The sequence below is a fragment of the Bombina bombina genome, chromosome 1 (assembly GCF_027579735.1).
Source record: "Bombina bombina isolate aBomBom1 chromosome 1, aBomBom1.pri, whole genome shotgun sequence".
Taxonomy (NCBI): domain Eukaryota; kingdom Metazoa; phylum Chordata; class Amphibia; order Anura; family Bombinatoridae; genus Bombina; species Bombina bombina.
In genome coordinates this window covers 1347210798-1347232027 of record NC_069499.1, presented here as the reverse complement: position 1 = coordinate 1347232027, position 21230 = coordinate 1347210798, and the positions used below count along the sequence as shown (strand labels likewise).

The following is a 21230-nucleotide window of genomic DNA, read 5'->3' as shown; positions in this document are numbered from 1 at the left end:
CTCCTTCCAAGAGTGATCTCCAAAATCATCATGGAACAGTCTTTTGTGTTGCTGGTGGCTCCAGCATGGCCACACAGGTTTTAGTATGTGGATTTGGTTCGGATGTCCAGTTGCCCGCCTTGGCCACTTCTGTTACGGCCGGACCTACTATCTCAAAGTCCGTTTTTCCATCAGGATCTCAAATCATTAAATTTGAAGGTATGGAAATTGAACGCTTAGTTCTAAGTCATAGAGGTTTCTCTGACTCAGTGATTAATACTATGTTACAAGCTCGTAAATCTGTCTCTAGAAAGATTTATTATAGAGTTTGGAAGACTTACATTTCATGGTGTTCTTCTCATAAATTCTCCTGGCATTCTTTTAGAATTCCTAGAATTTTACAGTTCCTTCAAGATGGTTTGGATAAGGGTTTGTCTGCAAGTTCCTTGAAAGGACAAATCTCCGCTCTTTCTGTTTTATTTCACAGAAAGATTGCTATACTTCCTGATATTCACTGTTTTGTACAGGCTTTAGTTCGTATTAAGCCTGTCATTAAATCAATTTCTCCTCCTTGGAGTCTTAATTTGGTTCTGAAGGCTTTACAGGCTCCTCCATTTGAGCCTATGCATTCTTTGGACATTAAACTACTTTCTTGGAAAGTGTTGTTCCTTTTGGCTATTTCTTCTGCTAGAAGAGTTTCTGAGCTATCTGCTCTTTCTTGTGAGTCTCCTTTTTCTGATTTTTCATCAGGATAAGGCAGTTTTGCGGACTTCTTTTCAATTTTTACCTAAGGTTGTGAATTCTAACAACATTAGTAGAGAAATTGTTGTCCCTTCCTTGTGTCCAAATCCTAAGAATTCTTTGGAGAGATCCTTACATTCTTTGGATGTGGTAAGAGCTTTGAAATATTATGTGGAAGCTACTAAAGATTTCAGGAAGACTTCCAGTCTATTTGTTTTATTTTCTGGTCCTAGGAAAGGTCAGAAGGCTTCTGCTATTTCCTTGGCTTCTTGGTTGAAATTTTTGATTCATCAAGCTTATTTGGAGTCGGGTCAGGCCCCGCCTCAGAGAATTACAGCTCATTCTACTAGATCAGTCTCCACTTCGTGGGCTTTTAAGAATGAAGCTTCAGTTGATCAGATTTGCAAAGCGGCGACTTGGTCTTCTTTGCATACATTTACTAAATTCTACCGTTTTGATGTATTTGCTTCTTTGGAAGCAGTTTTTGGTAGAAAAGTTCTTCAGGCAGCTGTTTCAGTTTGATTCTTCTGCTTTTTGATTTAAGTTTTTTTCTTTCAAAAATGAAAATAAACTTATTTTTTTGGGTTGTGGATTAATTTTTTCAGCGGAATATGGCTGTTTTTATTTTTATTCCCTCCCTCTCTAGTGACTCTTGAGTGGAAGACTCCACATCTTGGGTATTGATATCCCATATGTCACTAGCTCATGGACTCTTGCCAATTACATGCAAGAAAACATAATTTATGTAAGAACTTACCTGATAAATTCATTTCTTTCATATTGGCAAGAGTCCATGAGGCCCACCCTTTTATGGTGGTTATGATTTTTTGTATAAAGCACAATTATTTCCAAATTTCCTTTGTTGATGCTTTCTACTCCTTTCTTTATCACCCCACTGCTTGGCTATTTGTTAAACTGAATTGTGGGTGTGGTGAGGGGTGTATTTATAGGCATTTTGAGGTTTGGTAAACTTTGCCCCTCCTGGTAGGATTGTATATCCCATACGTCACTAGCTCATGGACTCTTGCCAATATGAAAGAAATGAATTTATCAGGTAAGTTCTTACATAAATTATGTTTTTCTCATGGAGCCACTTATCAGTGAGGGTTTAGGTGCGTGGATCAGGTATAGATACACAGGAAACAAAAGTAAATTAAAGGACTTTAATATAGCTTAATTGTGCGCACGATATAATAAATTTTTAGCAAAATGTGCTAACGATTTATAAAAAAAATCTTGTGTGACACCTCTGGGGCTCCGTAATTATATATATATATGTATACATACATAGACGTGTATGTATGTCTAGGTTAAAGCCCTTTGCAGCCTTTTGTTTTTCTTACACCTGAGACCTCATAACTTTTTTGTGCACATTTTGAATTTTTTTTTTTTTATCAGATAGTGTTTTTATGAGTGTAACTTTACTTTTCAATGTATTTTTTATGTGTTTTGTGACACTTTTTTGTTTCGTGAAACAGTTAACCAGAGCTCTGAGGTCACGCTATCCCGACGAGCATTAATTTCAATTGCACTCAAACAATCGCATTTACTTTTAACTTGTATAATGAGCAAAAAACTAGAAGCGCAAACACCTGCGATAAACCCCTTTTCATTTGCGCTTAACTCCTAGTGCTCCAACGGTAATCTAGCCCTAAATATATATCAGCAAATGACAGCCAAATGATCTTATCACAAGGTCAAAAGTTGGACCTAACCTTCTTAGAAATAAATTACAGTATGTAAAAACAGGGAGAGACTCATTCTGAGTCAACTAAATCCCCATTTACCTGATTTCTACAGGGGTACAAATGTCCTTATTTTAAAATGTAAGCCTTACTGATAAAAAAAAAAAGTATTTTAAATATTTTGTTTTCTAGTGGGTAGAACAATTATTTTCACAATTTAATCCCAGTCCCCATCATCAAGCCTTTACAGTACACCTCAGCCCTCACTTTATTCTAAGTAATGCAGCTCTCACTCAATGGGGCCGATTTATCAAGCCCCATAGGGTCTAAAGACCGCTGCTCCATAACTTGTCTGCCTGCTCTGAGGCCGCAGACAGAAATAAACCCGATCAAATGTGATCAGGTTGATTGACACTCCCTGCTAGCGGCCACGAATCTGCAGGGGGCCTTATTGCACAAGCAGTTCTGGAGAACTGCTGGTGCAATGATAAATGCCGACAGCGTATGCAGTCGGCATTTATCGATGTGCGGCAGACAAGATACGCTATATTGTATCATGTCCGCTTGCACATTAATAAATATACCCCCTGATCTCTACCAAGCTCTTACCTTCAACAAGGTTTCACTCTCTGTAACCCAGCACTCACAATCCTTAATAAGCTCTCACTCTCTGTAGCCCAGCACTCATTATCCACACCAAGCACTAATTTTATACAGAACTAACTCAAAACATCAAGACCTCACCCTCTACATTAGGAATTTCACTCAACAAGACTATCAAGCCATTCACTAACCCACCTATACCCTAACTCTCTTCTCCTGAGCTCCTTTTCACCAACCCACACCAAGCTTTCACTCTCTGTACCCCAGCACTCACTATCACCACAGTCCTTCACTCTTTACACCTGGTCACACAATAGCCTAAACAAGATTTAACTCTGTACACTTATTTATCACTTTCTATCTAAACCGAGCCCTCATTCACTAACAATACAAAGTCTTCATCGTCTACACCCAACCTTCACTCAGTAACACCACAAATTCCTTTATTTATGCCATTATATGTCCACTAAGCTTTCACTCTCTATCCTACACCAAACTATCACAAATAGCAACACTCTTTTATTTCATGAAAGCCTTCAAAGCATCTTATGCAGTTCTGTAAGATATAACCAGTGCCTACCAAGTGGATCTCCAAACAGCTGTTCTACATGGGTTAGAATGAATTCCACCACAATAGACTGAATTCTGACCTCCATAAAAGCAGCTGTGCCATTAAAACCAGTAGATTCAATGTCCTTAGATCTGTGAAGAAGAAAAGGGTCTGACATTAGGCCAAGGCAAAATCTTAACATTTCATAATAAGAAATAGCTGTCAAACAATAGTAAGCAGTAACTTTATGCAGGTAGAAACCTTGATAGAAAGTATCAAAGTGAAATAATAGGCTAATTAAAAAGGCCAGATGTTTTGATATATACTGGTATCTACTGTCCCTCAGTAGATTTATAGAGAAAGCTTAATTCAGGGTATACATGGGTACAAGAGATTATCTTGAAACATATAAGCCTAAATTTATCAAAGTACTGACTTGCAATCTGTAAGTTAGCAATGTGTTAACGCTTCCACCCGATGCCGGATTTCTAAAACATTAATAGGTTACTATGGTAACCCGACCTTACACTACACTCGATCGCATATACGGCGCCGCATATTTTACCCGTCTCTCGCTGTTTAAATAAAATCAAACACCTAACGCATGCGCAATATCTACCTCTTAACCGCATACCCCCCACCGCAAAGTATCTATCAAAAGTTATTAACCCCTAAACCGCCATCCCCCCACAACGCAATCTAGCTATTTAAACTACTAACCCCTAATCTGCAATGCCCCCACAACGCAAACAATCTATTTAAACCCCTTATCCGCCATTAACCCACATCGCAATTAACCTAATACATCTATAAACCCCTAAACCGCGAAACCCCACAATGCAAAACACTAATCACTAAGCCCCCTAACCTAACAACCCTTAAATTAACCCCATTACATAAATTAAAATAATCTTAAATTACAATTAAAATAAAAAAACCTAACATTACATAAACATTTAAAAAAAAACAACTAACGGCTAGAGTTTTGTTGGTAACGACCCGTGTAGCTAATGCTGGCTTTTTTTCCCCCGCACCTTTTAAATACCACTGGTATTTAGAGTTCACAGAATGGCTGCGTTAGGCTCCAAAAATGGAGCGTAGAGCTTAATTTAGCGCCACTGCAACTCTCAATACCAGCGGTGCTTACGGACGCGGCCAGCTTAAAAAACGTGCTCGTGCATGATTCCCCCATAGGAAACAATGGGGCTGTTTGAGCTGAAAAAAAAACCTAACACCTGCAAAAAAGCAGCGTTCAGCTCCTAACGCAGCCCCATTGTTTCCTATGGGGAAACACTTCCTAAGTCTGCATCTAACACCCTAACATGAACCCCGAGTCTAAACACCCCTAACCTTACACTTATTAACACCTAATCTGCCGCCCCCGCTATCGCTGACACCTGCATATTTTTTTAACCCCTAATCTGCCGCTCTGTACACCGTCGCAACCTACATTATACCTATGTACCCCTAATCTGCTGCCCATAACACCGCCGACCCCTATATTATATTTATTAACCCCTAATCTGCCCCCCACAACGTCGCCGCCAGCTACCTACAATAATTAACCCCTAATCTGCAGACCGGACCTCACCGCTACTATAATAAATGTATTAACCCCTAATCCGCCTCACTCCCGCCTCAATAACCCTATAATAAATAGTATTAACCCCTAATCTGCCCTCCCTAACATCGCTGACAGCTAACTTCAAGTATTAACCCTTAATCTGCCGACCGGACCTCACCGCTACTATAATAAATGTATTAACCCCTAATCCGCCTCACTCCCGCCTCAATAACCCTATAATACATAGTATTAACCCCTAATCTGCCCTCCCTAACATCGCTGACAGCTAACTTCAGGTATTAACCCCTAATCTGCCGACCGGACCTCACCGCTACTATAATAAATTTATTAACCCCTAATCCGCCTCACTCCCGCCTCAATAACCCTATAATAAATAGTATTAACCCCTAATCTGCCCTCCCTAACATCGCTGACAGCTAACTTCAAGTATTAACCCCTAATCTGCCGACCGGACCTCACCGCTACTCTAATAAATGTATTAACCCCTAAAGCTAAGTCTAACCCTAACACTAACACCCCCTAAATTAAATATAATTTAAATCTAATAAAATAAAATAAATCTTATTAAATAAATTATTCCTATTTAAAGCTAAATACTTACCTGTAAAATAAACCCTAATATAGCTACAATATAACGAATAATTATATTGTAGCTATTTTAGGATTTATATTTATTTTACAGGCAACTTTGTATTTATTTTAACCAGGTACAATAGCTATTAAATAGTTAATAATTATTTAATAGCTACCTAGTTAAAATAATTACAAAATTACCTGTAAAATAAATCCTAACCTAAGTTACAATTAAACCTAACACTACACTATCAATAAATTAATTACATAAAATACCTACAATTATCTACAATTAAACCTAACACTACACTATCAATAAATTAATTACATACAAATACCTACAAATAAATACAATTAAATAAACTAACTAAAGTACAAAAAATAAAAAAAGAACTAAGTTACAAAAAATAAAAAAATAATTTACAAACATTAGAAAAAGATTACAACAATTTTAAGCTAATTACACCTACTCTAAGCCCCCTAATAAAATAACAAAGCCCCCCAAAATAAAAAAATGCCCTACCCTATTCTAAAATTAAAATAGAAAAGCTCTTTTACCTTACCAGCCCTTAAAAGGGCCTTTTGCGGGGCATGCCCCAAAGAATTCAGCTCTTTTGCCTGTAAAAAAAACCCATACAATACCCCCCCCAACATTACAACCCACCACCCACATACCCCTAATCTAACCCAAACCCCCCTTAAATAAACCTAACACTAAGCCCCTGAAGATCATCCTACCTTATCTTCACCACGCCGGGTATCACCGATCGGTCCAGGCTCCGAAGTCTTCATCCAAGCCCAAGCGGGGGCTGAAGAGGTCCATGATACGGCTGAAGTCTTGGCCCAAGCGGGGGCTGAAGAGGTCCATGATCCGGCTGAAGTCTTCATCCAAGCGGGAGCTGAAGAGGTCCATGATCTGGCTGAAGTCTTCATTCAAGCGGGAGCTGAAGAGGTCCATGATCTGGCTGAAGTCTTCTATCAATAACCCCCCAACATTAAAAAAAATATAATAACCCCCCAACATTAAAACCCACCACCCACACACCCAATCCCTACTCTAAAACCCACCCAATCCCCCCTTAAAAAAATCTAACACTACCCCCTTGAAGATCACCCTACCTTGAGACGTCTTCACCCAGCCGGGCACAAGTGGTCATCCAGAGGGTCCGAAGTCTTCATCCTATCCGGCCGGAAGAGGACATCCAGACCGGCACCCTCTCCTGCCTGACTCGTAATACTAACGGGCATTAAAAAGCAGTGTTGGGACCCCTCAACGCTGCTTTTTAAGGCTAACGCAAGACTCGTAATCTAGCCGAATGTTTTTTAAGTAATGTTAGCTTTTTTATTTTAATTGTAATTTAGGATTATTTTAATTTATGTAATGGGGTTAATTTAGGGGGCTTAGTGATTTGTTTTTTTTGCGTTGTGGGGGTTGGCGGTTTAGGGGTTAATAGATTTATTAGGTTAATTGCGATGTGGATTAATGGCAGATTAGGGGTTAATAGTTTAAATAAATCGTTTGCGTTGTGGGGGCATGGCGGATTAGGGGTTAATAGATTTATTTTAAATTGTGATGTGGGGGGATGGCGGATTAGGGGTTAATAGTTTAAATAGGTACTTTGCGATGTGGGGACATGGCGGTTTAGTGGTTAATACATTTATTATAAGTTGCTATGTGGGGGAATGGCAAATAAAGGGGTTTTGAAGTGTCGGGTTAGATTTCAATGGGAAAAAGGTCTCAAAGAGCACCTTTTTCCTGTTTTACACCTAGTTGAGCTGAGTGTAATTTTTTTTAGTGTATCAGCAGCCTCCGACAGTGTATTTACGGTTTGTACGGGCATTGGAAACCAGGTATAATTTAAAGATTACCGGCTTCCTATACTATGTATGGGACACGATAATGTTTGACAGCCCGAGACCAGTTGCCGAAATTGAGCCGTTGGAAGCAGTCGATAAACGATATTGCTTCCAACAGCATATTTAACGGTTTGCGAGTGCACGCAAACGGAATTACGGCTCCAGGGCCGTCTTTAACACAAGGCAAAAGGGGCAGCTGCCCAGGGCCCAGTCTTTGTTGTGGGGCCCAAGAGTCCTAAAAAAAAAAACAAAAAAACTTTTTTTTTTGGTTCATGCCAGTCTGCTGATGTCAGTCCTAATACTGTCACAGTCAAAAGTTCTCTGCTTATATTTATTTGTGAGAAACTGTGCCAGACCGTGCTGGGATCATGTGACATGCCAAGCTAGTGCCATGTGCTGTTTTAGGTGTGCACTGTGCAGCACTGAATGCTAAGCCCTAACTTGGCATCCAACCAATCATACTGTATAAGAAAAGGTTCTGCTGGGGTTACCACTGGGGATTGTTCAGGGTAGGGCTGACTGTAGGAGCATGCAGCAGGAAGCTGGAGCGGCAGGTACGTGAGGATTTGAACATCTGTGCAGCTGCAGACACTGCTCTCTTCCCTCTTGAGGCACACATACATTGTATTTTTAATATTGGATTATATATTGGAGTGTGTACATAAATTTGTGTATGCTCTGGAGAGTGTGTTTGTGTGTACATGAATATGCTCTGGAGAGTGTTTGTGTGTATATGGGTTAGGGGAGTTTGGTATGTTAGGCATTCTCTTGGTATTCATAAAAGTGGTAATTTTGCTGTACAGTGGCTGTCTAAACAATAAATATGTAGTGAATATCCCAAAACTGGTGAGATGCTTTTAGGGGGGCCCAAAATAAATTATTGCACCGGGGTCCTGTAGACATTAGGTCCGACACTGATTTTTACTATGCAATGCCGTGCATTGCATTAAATATTTATGTACTTAAAAAAATACAAATAAATTAAAAACCAACATTTAATTAATTAGTAAATATTTTAAATTAATCCACAGTGGAGGAATTTATATATTTATTTACTTATTAGTACTGCTTAGGTCCAGTTTCACATATTGCAATTTATTTAATATTTTTTTGAAAATGATTAACCCAAAAGTGGGCTAATCATTTAAAAAAATAATAATAAATAAATAAATTGATTTAGTTGTTTTTTGGGGTGTTGGGGTGGAGAGTGAAATTGCATGGGCGGGGGGGCCCCAATGAAATATTTGCCCAAGGCAGGGTCGGCTCCAGAACGAATGAAATGGGGGGGCATTTTTTTTTCACAAGGGGGCACGCATTTAAAAAGCATGTATGAGAGTCAAAATAAGAGCAGACCTACTGTGGCAGTCCAGGGGTTACATTTTTCAGATCTCTGGCTGTGTAGGAGTAAGATTTGTTTATATTTCTGGAAGTGCAGCGGTTACATGTGTCATATCTCAAGGAGTATAGGGGTTACATTTATAAAATGTCTGGCAATGCCGCAGCAGTTACATTTACCAGATTTATGGCATTGCAGGGGTTACATTTGTCATATCTCAGGAATGTCTCCCACATATGACACAGCCAGTGGACACTGTTTGCATGTGTAGCTCTACCAATGACCCTACTAATGATCAAATAAGCTTTTACGTGACAATAAGTTTGAGTGCCAAGCAGTACATTACTTGTACAGATATTATTAATGATATTTACTAGCACACACACAGTATATACAGTATGTATATACACACAAATTATATATATATATATATATATACACATATATACACACACACACACACACATATATATATATATATATATATATATATATATATATACACACACACACACACACACACACACTGTGACCTGCAGTGGGGAAACCAAGGAATTCCCAATTTGCTTCTTTATCTGTGGCTGCCAGGATATAAAGCACAATAGGGAAGGGATACTACTCTCACACACACATTGGTTATACGGCTGTGTTTTCACAAAATTACTTCTGCCTTCCCTCTCACTGACTGTTAGCTTCTCCCAGCACTTCCTGCAGAGGTCTGATGATGTCATCATCTCACTGAAGCTCAGTAGTAAGTGGGCTAGCAGGAGGAGGGGCATTGCAAGCCCTAGGTTAACTGTGAGAGCACCAGCAGGGAAATGCAACTTTATTTGTTATCTGGTTGTAAATAGAGGAGAGTAAAGAGATTAGCTGGGCCCTCCAGTGGCGGATCTCCAGGGTCCAGTGGCTGCAAATGGTTGATGCGACATTTGGGACCCTGGACGTTCCGTCACTTTTAAAATGTAAAAAAAAAAAAAAAAAAATCTTAAATAACTTCTTTTGCCCTGGGGGGCACATCATTCCATTTGGGGGGCATTGCCCCCCAATGCCCCCCCTTAGAGCCGACCCTGGCCCAAGGTCCAGTAAGTATTAAAGACGGCCCTGTACGGCTCAATGGAGGCGAGCCCTTAGTCGTGAACCCTATAGAACACAATAGTCTTGAAGTTGAATTGCCATCTCCCTAGTTAAGAAAATTCACATCACAGTGTATACAAATTTGTATTCAGAACTTTTTTTTATTTAATCACCACAGATAACATGTTTACAATTATGCTAAAACACCATAAGTCACATACATTTCTAACTTCTGGTCATCGAAGCATTTATAGCATTAGAAATGTTTCTACTACTAAGGCGCCATAGAGAATGCCTTACTCTACAGCAGAGACAAGATGTTAGTAGTCAAATACAGCGCATAAGAGTTCCAAGATTATTTTCCCCTCGTAGTGGTCTGGAAGCTCTCCCTATTTCAGCGCTTTAGACTGTCACGGCAATCAATTTAGATGATTTATAACAAAATTCAGGATTATTCTGAGCCGGCCACATTCAGGACAAGGGCTATTTCTGGCATGGTAAAATTGTTGGCTGTACTTCATTTCATGGCAACAGGCTCTTTTCAATCGGTGTCCTGTGTTCTACTTATATACGTATCCACGACAGACTGCGAATTTATCAAACATCGCCTCTGATCGCGCCGGATTTTATGCAAATATTTCAAGGTTATTTTTTTACAAATTTGACCAGTGCAAATTGAAGCAGAGTAAAGAAAGAGAGAGAGAGAGTAAAAAAATCAACTAAAAATACTTGCTGTGACTACCAATCTAACCCAACATACAAACTAAATTTTAGCTTAGGTAGTCAATGCAAGCAAGAGTTCTAAGCATTTAGAACATTTGTCTTAATGTGGAAACTTCTGAATTTGAATTATTGCATTACATGAAAATAAATGATGTTTGTGTATGGGTATCTTTGTTACAACAGTATTACATTTAAGCTGGCATTATTGATATTAAACTAAATATGTAATTGTTTACACAAACATACAAAACTAACAACTTTACCTGAGCAAGTTAGGTGCCCATACTATAGCCAGGTTCCTTGCATGCATATTGGTCAGTGAACAAAATGAAGCCATGTGAACCAAATGCTTCATAAGAAATTCCAGAGTCCTGTTGGAGAAATATGAATTAGTTTTCAAAAATTAAGCAGCTATGTAATACATGTATTTTTTTTAGATATATTCAGCAGTCCATTTCCTGTAAAATATATCACTTTGTCTTCTCTTCCAGTACAACATATACCTAATAGTTTGCTGTATGTAAGCTGTACTCCATAAGGGCAAAGGTTTTTTCACAATTTCCGTGCTTAAATTATGCAGTTTTGGCATTTTTGCTCCGTATTGGTTTCACCATAATTATCTGACCTCTTATTAAGTATGCCCATACATATTATATACTGTTTTATTAACAAACAAAACAGGGCTTTCTTGTGATATCCTATATGGGTACATAAAATAACAAAAAAACATAACACTTTTGCAGGATGACACAGTAGAACATGTTTGGGTGCTGCCTAATGACATTAGAAAAGACTGAAATATCTACATTATACGTTACTGATGGAAAATGGAGAAATACATGAATGGAATGTTAGCAAGGGGATAAAATAATATGCCTCTAATCATTATGTAAAGAGATCACATGGTAATACCATAGTAGTGGTCACTTTATATTAATTATCTGTTTACTGTTTAAGTCAGATTATAGAAGTTAATGTTTACACTGAACATAAAGTGCAGAAGAAAACCCCCATACATGGAATTTACACCAGATGATATGGTAGAAGATGTCTACACACTAGTATACAGTGGACCTAATTTATTAAATGCAGAGTGGGCAAGGTTTGCTCCAATTGAGGAACCTGTCCACCTGGCATCTCGGCTTCTTATGCAATTCCATCCCTCTTATGTGTGGCTATCAACCATCCTGATTACTTAAAGGGACATGAAACCCACATTTTTTCTTTCATGATTTAGAAAGAGAATGAAATTTTAAACAACTTTCAAATTGACTTCTATTATCTACTTTGCTTCATTCTCTTGATAACCTTTGCTGAAAAGCATATCTAGATAGGCTCAGTAGCTGCTGATTGGTGGCTGCACATAGATGCCTCGTGTGATTGGCTCACTCATGTGCATTGCTATTTCTTCCTCAAGAATGAAGCAAATTAGACAATAGATGTTAATTGGAATGTTTAAAATTGTATTCTCTAGCTGAATCTTGAAAGAAACATTTTGGGTTGAATGTCCCTTTAACTAGTGTTTCAGGCCAGCTTGTGCAAGCATGAAACACTGAGGCCATGAAGATGCATCTGCAGCTTAATAAATGGGGCCCAGAGAGGTAAATGATCACTAGAGTTGAATAATTAAGAAATACACAATAAAAAGACAATACAATAGCACTTACTTTGAATTTGAAATGAGCAGTAGAATATTTTCTGGGAAATGTCAAAGTTAATCCAATTTTATCTTTAGTGGCCCTTCAGGTTTTCATTGACATTTTAGGATGGTATTTTGTTTATTGTTTTGAGAAGATTATAGAAGATAAAATTGACTCTGTACCTGTAGTGAGGGAGTGGAAGAGACTTCAACACCTCCTTGATTTTTATAAGCCTCTGTTCCTCCAGCTGTACAGCCACAGCATCCTTGTTTGCAAAATAAAATGTTGTTATTAGCAAATAATTAAGTGGGAGATGATATACAATCACTACAATGTGAGAATACTGTGTATTGCATACTATAAGTATAAAAATATTTGTTTAAAGGGACATTATACTCATATGCTAAATCACTTGAAAGTGATGCAGTATAACTGTGAAAAGGAAAATATCACCTGTAAAAAAGGAAAATATTTTACCTCACAACCTCCTCAGCTCACCAAAGTAAGTGCTGTGTAAAAAGTTATCTTTCAGTTACTGCCCAGCTGCAGGTAAAAAAAAAAAAAGAAGGAAGAAATGAACAGCAGCCAATCAGCATCAGCAGGGCTGAGGTCATGAACTATTTTACTGTGATCTTATGATATTTCACTTAAAGGGACATTCCAGTCAAAATTGAACTCCACATACATCAGATAGATCTTTGAATACAAACATATTTGTAATATACATGAATAGGCAAAAATGCTTCTAGTAAACTATATCACTGTTTAAGAGTTAACATTTTCTCTGCATGTGCATGTGAAACTTAGCTAGATATTCTCAGTGCACCAGCAATTTAAATAATGCAGCTGCTCAGAGCATCATTGGGGCTTGTATCATGTCGGCAATTAACAGAGTCATTACTAGATGGAGCAAGCACCTAAGGCTCCTTGAGCAAGTGTTGTGTTTAAAATGCTGGTGCACGGTGCATACTTAAATACACTTTTGAAACAGCTATAGCTTTTATTAGAAGCATTTTTGCTAAGTATATGAATATTACAAAAATGCTTCTTTTCAATACTGAAATGCAACCATGTGGATTACAATTTTGGCTGGAATGTCCCTTTAACTCTGGTGAGATTTCATAGTGAACTTCCTAAAACTGAATAGGGAAATAACATGACTGTGCATGAGGCACGCTCCCTTGCAAGTCCCGGGACAGGCACACTGATAAGCTGCTCAAAGCCCTTTACAATGGGGTGTGAATACTTAGGACATTTTGAGGTAAAATATCTTTCTTTTTTACATAGAGATGTTCAGGTGATATTTTCTAGTCAGCTTTTTACAGCTATGCTGCATCACTTTCAAGTGTTTCAACATTTGGGTATCATGCCCCTTTAAGTAGATCATGTTCAAGGTAACTGGGCTCCAAATTTGCAAGCAAAAGCCTAAACTATAACTTAATGTTATAAAGCTAATGCTGCTAAAAAAGAGTCATACATAGGTGAGACATATATATTTAAGAGGGACATTAATCTCAAACATTTTCCATCATGCATATGAAAGAGCAGTGAGTAAATATAATTATCCTGTACATTGAAAATTTAACCCCTTAATGACCACAATGTACCCTGTATGTCACTGGTTGTTAAGGGGTTTTTCAGGACATAATAGCACAAGTCTAGCAAGAACACGCTATTAATGCCCTCCCTCCAGCAGGCTTTGTGGAATAGAGCAGTCTCAATGCTGGTGGCAAGACCACGCTATAAAACAATCAACTCCCAAAAAAAGGCCAGCGACATACAGGGTACGTCGCTGGTCCTTAAGGGGTTAAGCTAATAAAATGTTGGGTGAAAATTAAATATGCATTGTGCAGAGCTGATTCTCAAGTATTCTTAGACAAGCTTCTAGGGAATAACCAATAAATCCTATATTATAAAAGGCCAAGTTTGTTTGTCGGACGCAGTCATGCGCAGTAGAGATTGCACGAGACAAACATACCTGGCCTTAACCCCTTAATGGTAAGCCGTGGGCCACTCTCTGCCGCAATTTTGCTACACTGCAGGAAAAAAAATGTTAAGAGTGTCAGGGAGGAGGAGGAGGGAGAGGGGATCCAAGTGGATGGGGGTATCAGAGGATAGGGAAAGGTTCTTGGAGAGATTTTAAAATATAAAATTACTTTGATGTTTATGTCAAATACTGTGCATATTCAAGTGAGCTGCTTCTGCAAGATCTCATTATAAGTTCAATAACTCACTTACGGCCCGATGATCAAATCCTCACCAGCATGGAGAGAAATCACGCAAAATCTGTGAGGGTTTTTTTAGTATTAAATTGTAATGTAGGCGTCTCTGCTGCACATCCAGAACCCTGTATTGCTAAATAAACAGCTCTCAGGCTAAAATGGGCCTTTTGTTTTTAAGACCTTGTTAATTAGATCACTAGGTGTGGAGAGCTTTAAATCATTAGGTCCTTAGAGGCATTCTTGATATTTCTGCATTAAGATAGAAAACTGATTTGCAATTAAAGGGAAATTAAAAACCAAAATTTTATTTTTTGATTCAGATAGAACATACAATTGTAAAAAAGTTTCCAATTTACTTTAATTATCAAATTTGCTTTGTTCCAATGGTTTTCTTTGTTGAAAAGATAGACTGAGCACTACATGGCAAGAAATAGTGCTGCCCTCTTGTAAATGGATAACATTCTTGCAAAACTGCTGCCATATAGTGCTCCAGACATGTGCATGCTCCTAAGCTTACCTCCCTGCATTTTAACAAAATTTGATAATAGAAGTAAATCAGAAGGTTGTTTAAAATCACATGCTCGCTCTATCTCACTGGTTTTGAAAGCTGTACTCAGGCCTTCATAATAAGCTATTTTGAGGATATCTGAACTGGAGCACAGGTGAAATTATCAACTGGGGCGCGATCCGATATGCAGCGTAGTTTGCGGCGCAAGCGAGGGAACCCCCGCCGCCCGCAGTTTCAGCTCGCAACTCGAGGTATCCTATACGGCTGAACCAATCAGCCAATCGGATTGAACTTGAATCTGATTGGCTGATTCAATCAGCCAATCAGATTTTTCTACCTTAATTCCGATTGGCTGATAGAATCCTATCAGCCAATCGAAATTCGACGGACGCCATCTTGGATGACATCATTTAAAGGAACCTTATTCGTCGGGAAGTCGTCGTGCCGGATGGATGCTCCGCGGTGGAGGAGCGAAGAAAGAAGATTGAAGATGTCGCTTTGCTTGAAGACATCACCAGATGGAAGAAGACTCTCTGCCGCTTGCTTGAAGACATCGCCGGATGGAAGAAGACTTCACTGCAGCTTGCTTGAAGACATCGCCCGGATCGGATGAAGAGTTCTGCCCGGCGGGGTGAATACAAGGTAGGGAGAACTTCAGGGGGGTAGTGTTAGGTTTATTTAAGGGGGGTTTGGGTTAGATTACGGGTATGTGGGTGGTGGGTTGTAATGTTGGGGGGTGGTATTGTGTTTTTTTTTCAGGCAAAAGAGCAGTTTTCTTTGGGGCATGCCCCGCAAAAGGCCCTTTTAAGGGCTGGTAAGGTAAAAGAGCTAACTTTTTTAATTTAGAATAGGGCAGGGAATTTTTTTTATTTTGGGGGGCTTTATTATTTTATTAGGGTGCTTAGAATAGGTGTAATTAGCTTAAAAATCTTGTAATCTTTTTTTTATTTTTTGTAATTTAGTGTTTGTTTTTTTGTGCAATTTAGTTTAGATTATTTAATTGTATTTTAGTTTAGATATTTGTAGTTTATTTAATTTATTGATAGTGTAGGTGTATTTGTAACTTAGGTTAGGATTTATTTTACAGGTAAATTGGTAATTATTTTAACTAGGTAGCTATTAAATAGTTATTAACTATTTAATAGCTATTGTACCTAGTTAAAATAAATACCAAGTTACCTGTAAAATAAATATAAACCCTAAAATAGCTACAATGTAATTATTAATTACATTGTAGCTATCTTAGGGTTTATTTTATTGGTAAGTATTTAGATTTAAATAGGAATATTTTAATTAATAATATTAATATTAGATTTATTTTAATAAGAGTTTAGTTAGGGATGTTAGAGTTAGATAGGGTTATTATACTTAATATATATATAATATAATAACTATATTAACTATATTAACCCTAATATAATTAGGGTTAATATAGTTAATATATATAATATAATAACTATATTAACTAAATTAACCCTAATATAATTAGGGTTAATATAGTTAATATAGGTGGCGGCAGTGTAGGGGGATTAGATTAGGGGTTAATGTGTTTAATATAGGTGGCGGCGGTGTAGGGGGATTAGATTAGGGGTTAATACATTTATTATAGGTGGCGGCGGTGTAGGGGGATTAGATTAGGGGTTAATACATTTATTATAGGTGGCGGCGGTGTAGGGGGATTAGATTAGGGGTTAATACATTTATTATAGGTGGCGGCGGTGTTGGGGGATTTAGATTAGAGGCAAAAGAGCTGATTACTTTGTGACAAAGCCCCGCCAAAAGCCCTTTTAAGGGCTGGTAAAAGAGCTGAATTCTTTGGGGCATGCCCCGCAAAAAGCCCTTTTAAGGGCTGGCAATAGAGCAGTTTACTTTGGGGTAATGTCACGCAAAAAGCCCTTTTCAGGGCTATTTGTAGGGTTAGACTTAGGTTTAGTGGTAGGGATAGTTTAGTAATTTAGGGGTTAAATAATTTAATATAGCTGGCGGCGGTGTAGGGGGATTAGATTAGGGGTTAATTAATTTAATATAGCTGGCGGCGGTGTAGGGGGATTAGATTAGGGGTTAATTAATTTAATATAGCTGGCGGCGGGGTAGGGGGATTAGATTAGGGGTTAATTAATTTAATATAGCTGGCGGAGCTGTAGGGGGATTAGATTAGGGGTTAATTAATTTAATATAGCTGGCGGCGGTGTAGGGTGATTAAATTAGGGGTTAATTAATTTAATATAGCTGGCGGCGGTGTAGGGGGATTAAATTAGGGGTTAATAATTTTAAAATAGATGGCGGCGGTGTAAGGGGCTCACTTTAGGGGGTAGTTTAATGTAGTTGGCGGCGGGGTAGAAGCTCACATTAGGGGGTTATACTTTTATTGTAGGGGTCCGGGAGCGGCGGTTTAGGGGTTAATAACTTTATTAGGGATTGCGGCGGGGGATCGCGGGTTGACAGGTAGATAGACATTGCACATGCGTTAGGTGTTAGGTTTTATTTAGCAGATCGCGGGTGACAGCTAGACAGACATTGCGCATGCGTTAGGTGTTAGGTTTATTTTGTAGCTAGTTTAGGGAGTTACGGGGCTCCAATAGACAGGGTAAGGCTTACTATGGCTGCTTTTTGTGGCGAGGTGAAAATGGAGTAAGATTTCTCAATTTTCGCCACGTAAGTCCTTACACTATATATTGGATACCAAACTGCGCTGGTTTGGTATACCTGCCTATGGCCCAAAAAACTACGGGTGCGACGGCAGAAATATACGGGCGTAACTTCTAGGTTAAGCCGTATATAGGATACCAAACCAGCGCAAAATTCAGCGTCGCCGGCATTTGCGGGTGACGCTGCATATTGGATCGGGCCCCTGATTAGTAAACACGTTTATTAACCTGCTCTCACCCAAGGTAATCCTGAAAATATGGCCTGTTGGGCAAACCAGTGCTCTATCTGAATCATGAAAGAACGAATTTGGGTTTAAATAGAAAATTTAATTATTATTTTTTTCTTTTTATACTCATTTAACATAGATTTTATTTCACCAAATCTATTAAATTTATTTTCCAACATATTTTGTTATAAAATTAAATACAGAATCTAAACTTATCAAACTTGACTGGCTGCTTAAGTCTCTTTACTGTGGGGTGTGAATACTTAGGACATTTTGAGGTAAAATATCTTCCTTTTTTACATAGAGATATCAGGTGATATTTTCTAGTCAGCCTTTTACAGCTATGCAGCATCACTTTCAAATGCTTCAGCATTTGGGTATCATGTCCCTTTAAGGGCTAGGTTACGAGGGGAGCGCTAACAGTTACGCGTGAGCAAAAAGGGGTTAATTGTAGGTGTTAGCACGCACCAGGTTCAACTCGTATTACAAGTTGAAAGTAAACGTGATTGCCTGAGCACATTGAAGTTAAAGATCGTCGGGTTAGCATGACCTCAGAGCTCTGGTTAACTGTTTCGTGAAACACAAAAGTGTCACAATTCAAAATCAAAAATACATTACAAAGTACACTCATAATAACACTATCTAATAAAATTATTTTAAACAAATTCACAAAAAAGTTATAAGGGCTCAAAGATATAAGGGCTCAAAGATATGAGGTCTCAGGAGTTGGGGAAAAAAGGACTGCAAAACGCTTTAACATATACAGTAGATACATACATGTCTAAATATGTTTTTATATATATATATATATATATATATATATATATATATATATATTTATTCTTATGTGTGTACATATGTATTTATATGTGTGTATATAGGTATTTACAGACATGTATACATACAGTATATAGACATATATATTAGTGCATTGGAGCCCTTTGCAGTCAAGTAGATTAAAACATGTAAAAGCATATTTATGCAATATTCATATTTAATAAAGTGTTTAACTATATGTATTTACTGTAAATATTTCACATTCCAATGTTCTTCACATAGGGGAATATGTTCTATGTATTTTTAAATAGATATTCTTATATATATCATAGATATATATTTATTTATATATATATATATATATATATATATATAAAACACAGGAATTGTCAGGGTGCCAGGAATCAGACTGAGACGAGAAGTGCAAAAATAATCACACCTTTATTAATAGCAAAAAATAAAAAAAAAGTCCACAAGTCAAATAACAAGCCAGGAATCAAAACCAGAGCTGGTAGTCAGACGAGCCGAGTCAGGAGCCAAAGCGAGTAGTCAGACGAGCCGGAATCAGGAACAAGGAGAACAGCAGAGTCAGGAACAAGCCAGGGATCAGGAGCCAGGAACCAGGAGGGACGTCAGACAGCCAGGTAATACACAGGAGCTCTCACAAACAGGTCTGAGACAACGCAAGGGCAAAGCATACTGAACAGAGGCCCTTTAAATAATAAGTGATGACATTACAATTCTGAGACTGCATCCTGTCTCACACGGATGATGTACACCAGTCTGGCCATAAAAGGAAGTGCAGGAAATGAGCAGCATCACACAGTATGCACCAGAGTCAGCAAGAGAGGTGAGTAAAATGGCTGCCAGCAGCACATGGCAAACAAAACAGGGAAAAAACCCTGACAGGAATGGACCGCACTCACAGACTGGATTGGGTACACATCCTAAGCCACTGTTAACTTCACAGCCCTGAACACTAACAGACAGCTGCACAGTTCCCAGCAACCCAGGCAGTTAACCCCTGAACAGCCTGGGTGACAGGACCGCAGGGAAGCATTACAAACATTATAAACACAACACACAGAAAACCTGGCACTCACCAGCAGATACTCAGTAATGTTTAAAAGCAAAACTGGGGGAAGTCAGCACCCACAAAATGCATACTTTCAAACAAACCAACTGGGAACCTCCCTTATGTATTCCTGTGTTTTATATTTACATAGGGGAGATTACAAAAGCCTGGTTCACCCTGGGAGGTTCCATGTTGGTTTGTTTGAAAGTATGCATTTTGTGGGTGCTAGTTTAAGGTCCCAGGAAGGGGGAGACCTTGATGTGGCCCTTGATTCTTTGGCGCAGTTTTGCTTTTAAACATTACTGAGTATCTGCTGGCGAGTGCCAGGTTTTCTGTGTGTTGTGTGTATATATATATTTATATATATATATATATATATATATATATTTAATCATTTCTCTCTCTCTATATATATATATATATATATATATATTATATATATTGTACTAAAATACCATCAGCTACAGTATGTGAAGAAATATGTATTTATGAATAAATAGAACATGTTCTGCTATGTGAAGAACATTGGGATGTGAAATATTAATTTTTTCATGTTGGGTTAGCGCACATGAGAAAATATGACCGAATAGGGTGTTAGTTTTTTTTATCTACTATCGCGATTTTGATATTCGAAGTTCTGCATTTTTCGCCTGCAAAAAGCTTACTTCTAGCGGCGTTTAAGTGCGAGCGGGAGCGATAAATAATGCTGCACTCGTTATCTAGCCCTTAGTGAGACCTAGTGAGCTGTATTTACATATATATGGGACATTTATTAAATTTAGCTTATTACATTATGTGTAGTTGTTATTCACAATGGGAAATAGATGCCATTTCATTCATTTTGACAGTTTATAACTGTGAAACAATTTTCATTTCATTTTCATCATTACATATTACATTAATTTGAATATAATAAATAATATTACATAAGAATATGCACATAATGATTGAAATGGCAAATGTCTAATTGTTAAATGCACAAGGCAGATTGTTTCCTTCTCTGTTATTGATAAAAAGAACATTGAATACCTTTTGCTTTCATGTAAAAATTGTACTTGTCTCCCTAGAGTTGCCAGAAATGAAGTTCTGTAGCAACAAATGCTGCAAAACAACAAGCTGGTTTAGGCAATTTGCAGCATTTTGAAAACCCATGTTACAGCTTCTTGTCTTCTCTAGAGATTGTGGGACAAAGCACCATCTTCACACAAAAGTAAGAGTTTAATGACCTTTAATAGTTTTTAGGGAAAATAGAGGTAATTTGCTGGAACAAAATCTGTAATTTATCTAATCAACTAGCTCTTAATTAAAGTTGTAGATAAAGAAAGCACAACACCAAGGGGTCGATCCGATATAAAGCGTCGCCCGCAAAAGCCGGCGACGCCAATATTTGCGCGGATTTGGTATCACATATACGGCGTAACCTAGAA

At 38.1% G+C, this 21230-nt stretch overlaps 1 protein-coding gene across 1 annotated transcript in view; it reads right to left on the bottom strand.

The window, feature by feature from the left end:
* Positions 1-21230, bottom strand: part of ARHGAP30 (Rho GTPase activating protein 30) — a 209171-nt gene that overhangs the window by 86670 nt on the left and 101271 nt on the right. Inside the window, exons 4-6 of the mRNA XM_053703002.1 lie at positions 12529-12611; positions 10970-11077; positions 3589-3710 (exon numbers count right to left, since the gene is read on the bottom strand). Coding sequence (XP_053558977.1) covers positions 3589-3710; positions 10970-11077; positions 12529-12611 — 313 coding nt within the window. The remainder of the gene's footprint in view (positions 1-3588; positions 3711-10969; positions 11078-12528; positions 12612-21230) is intronic.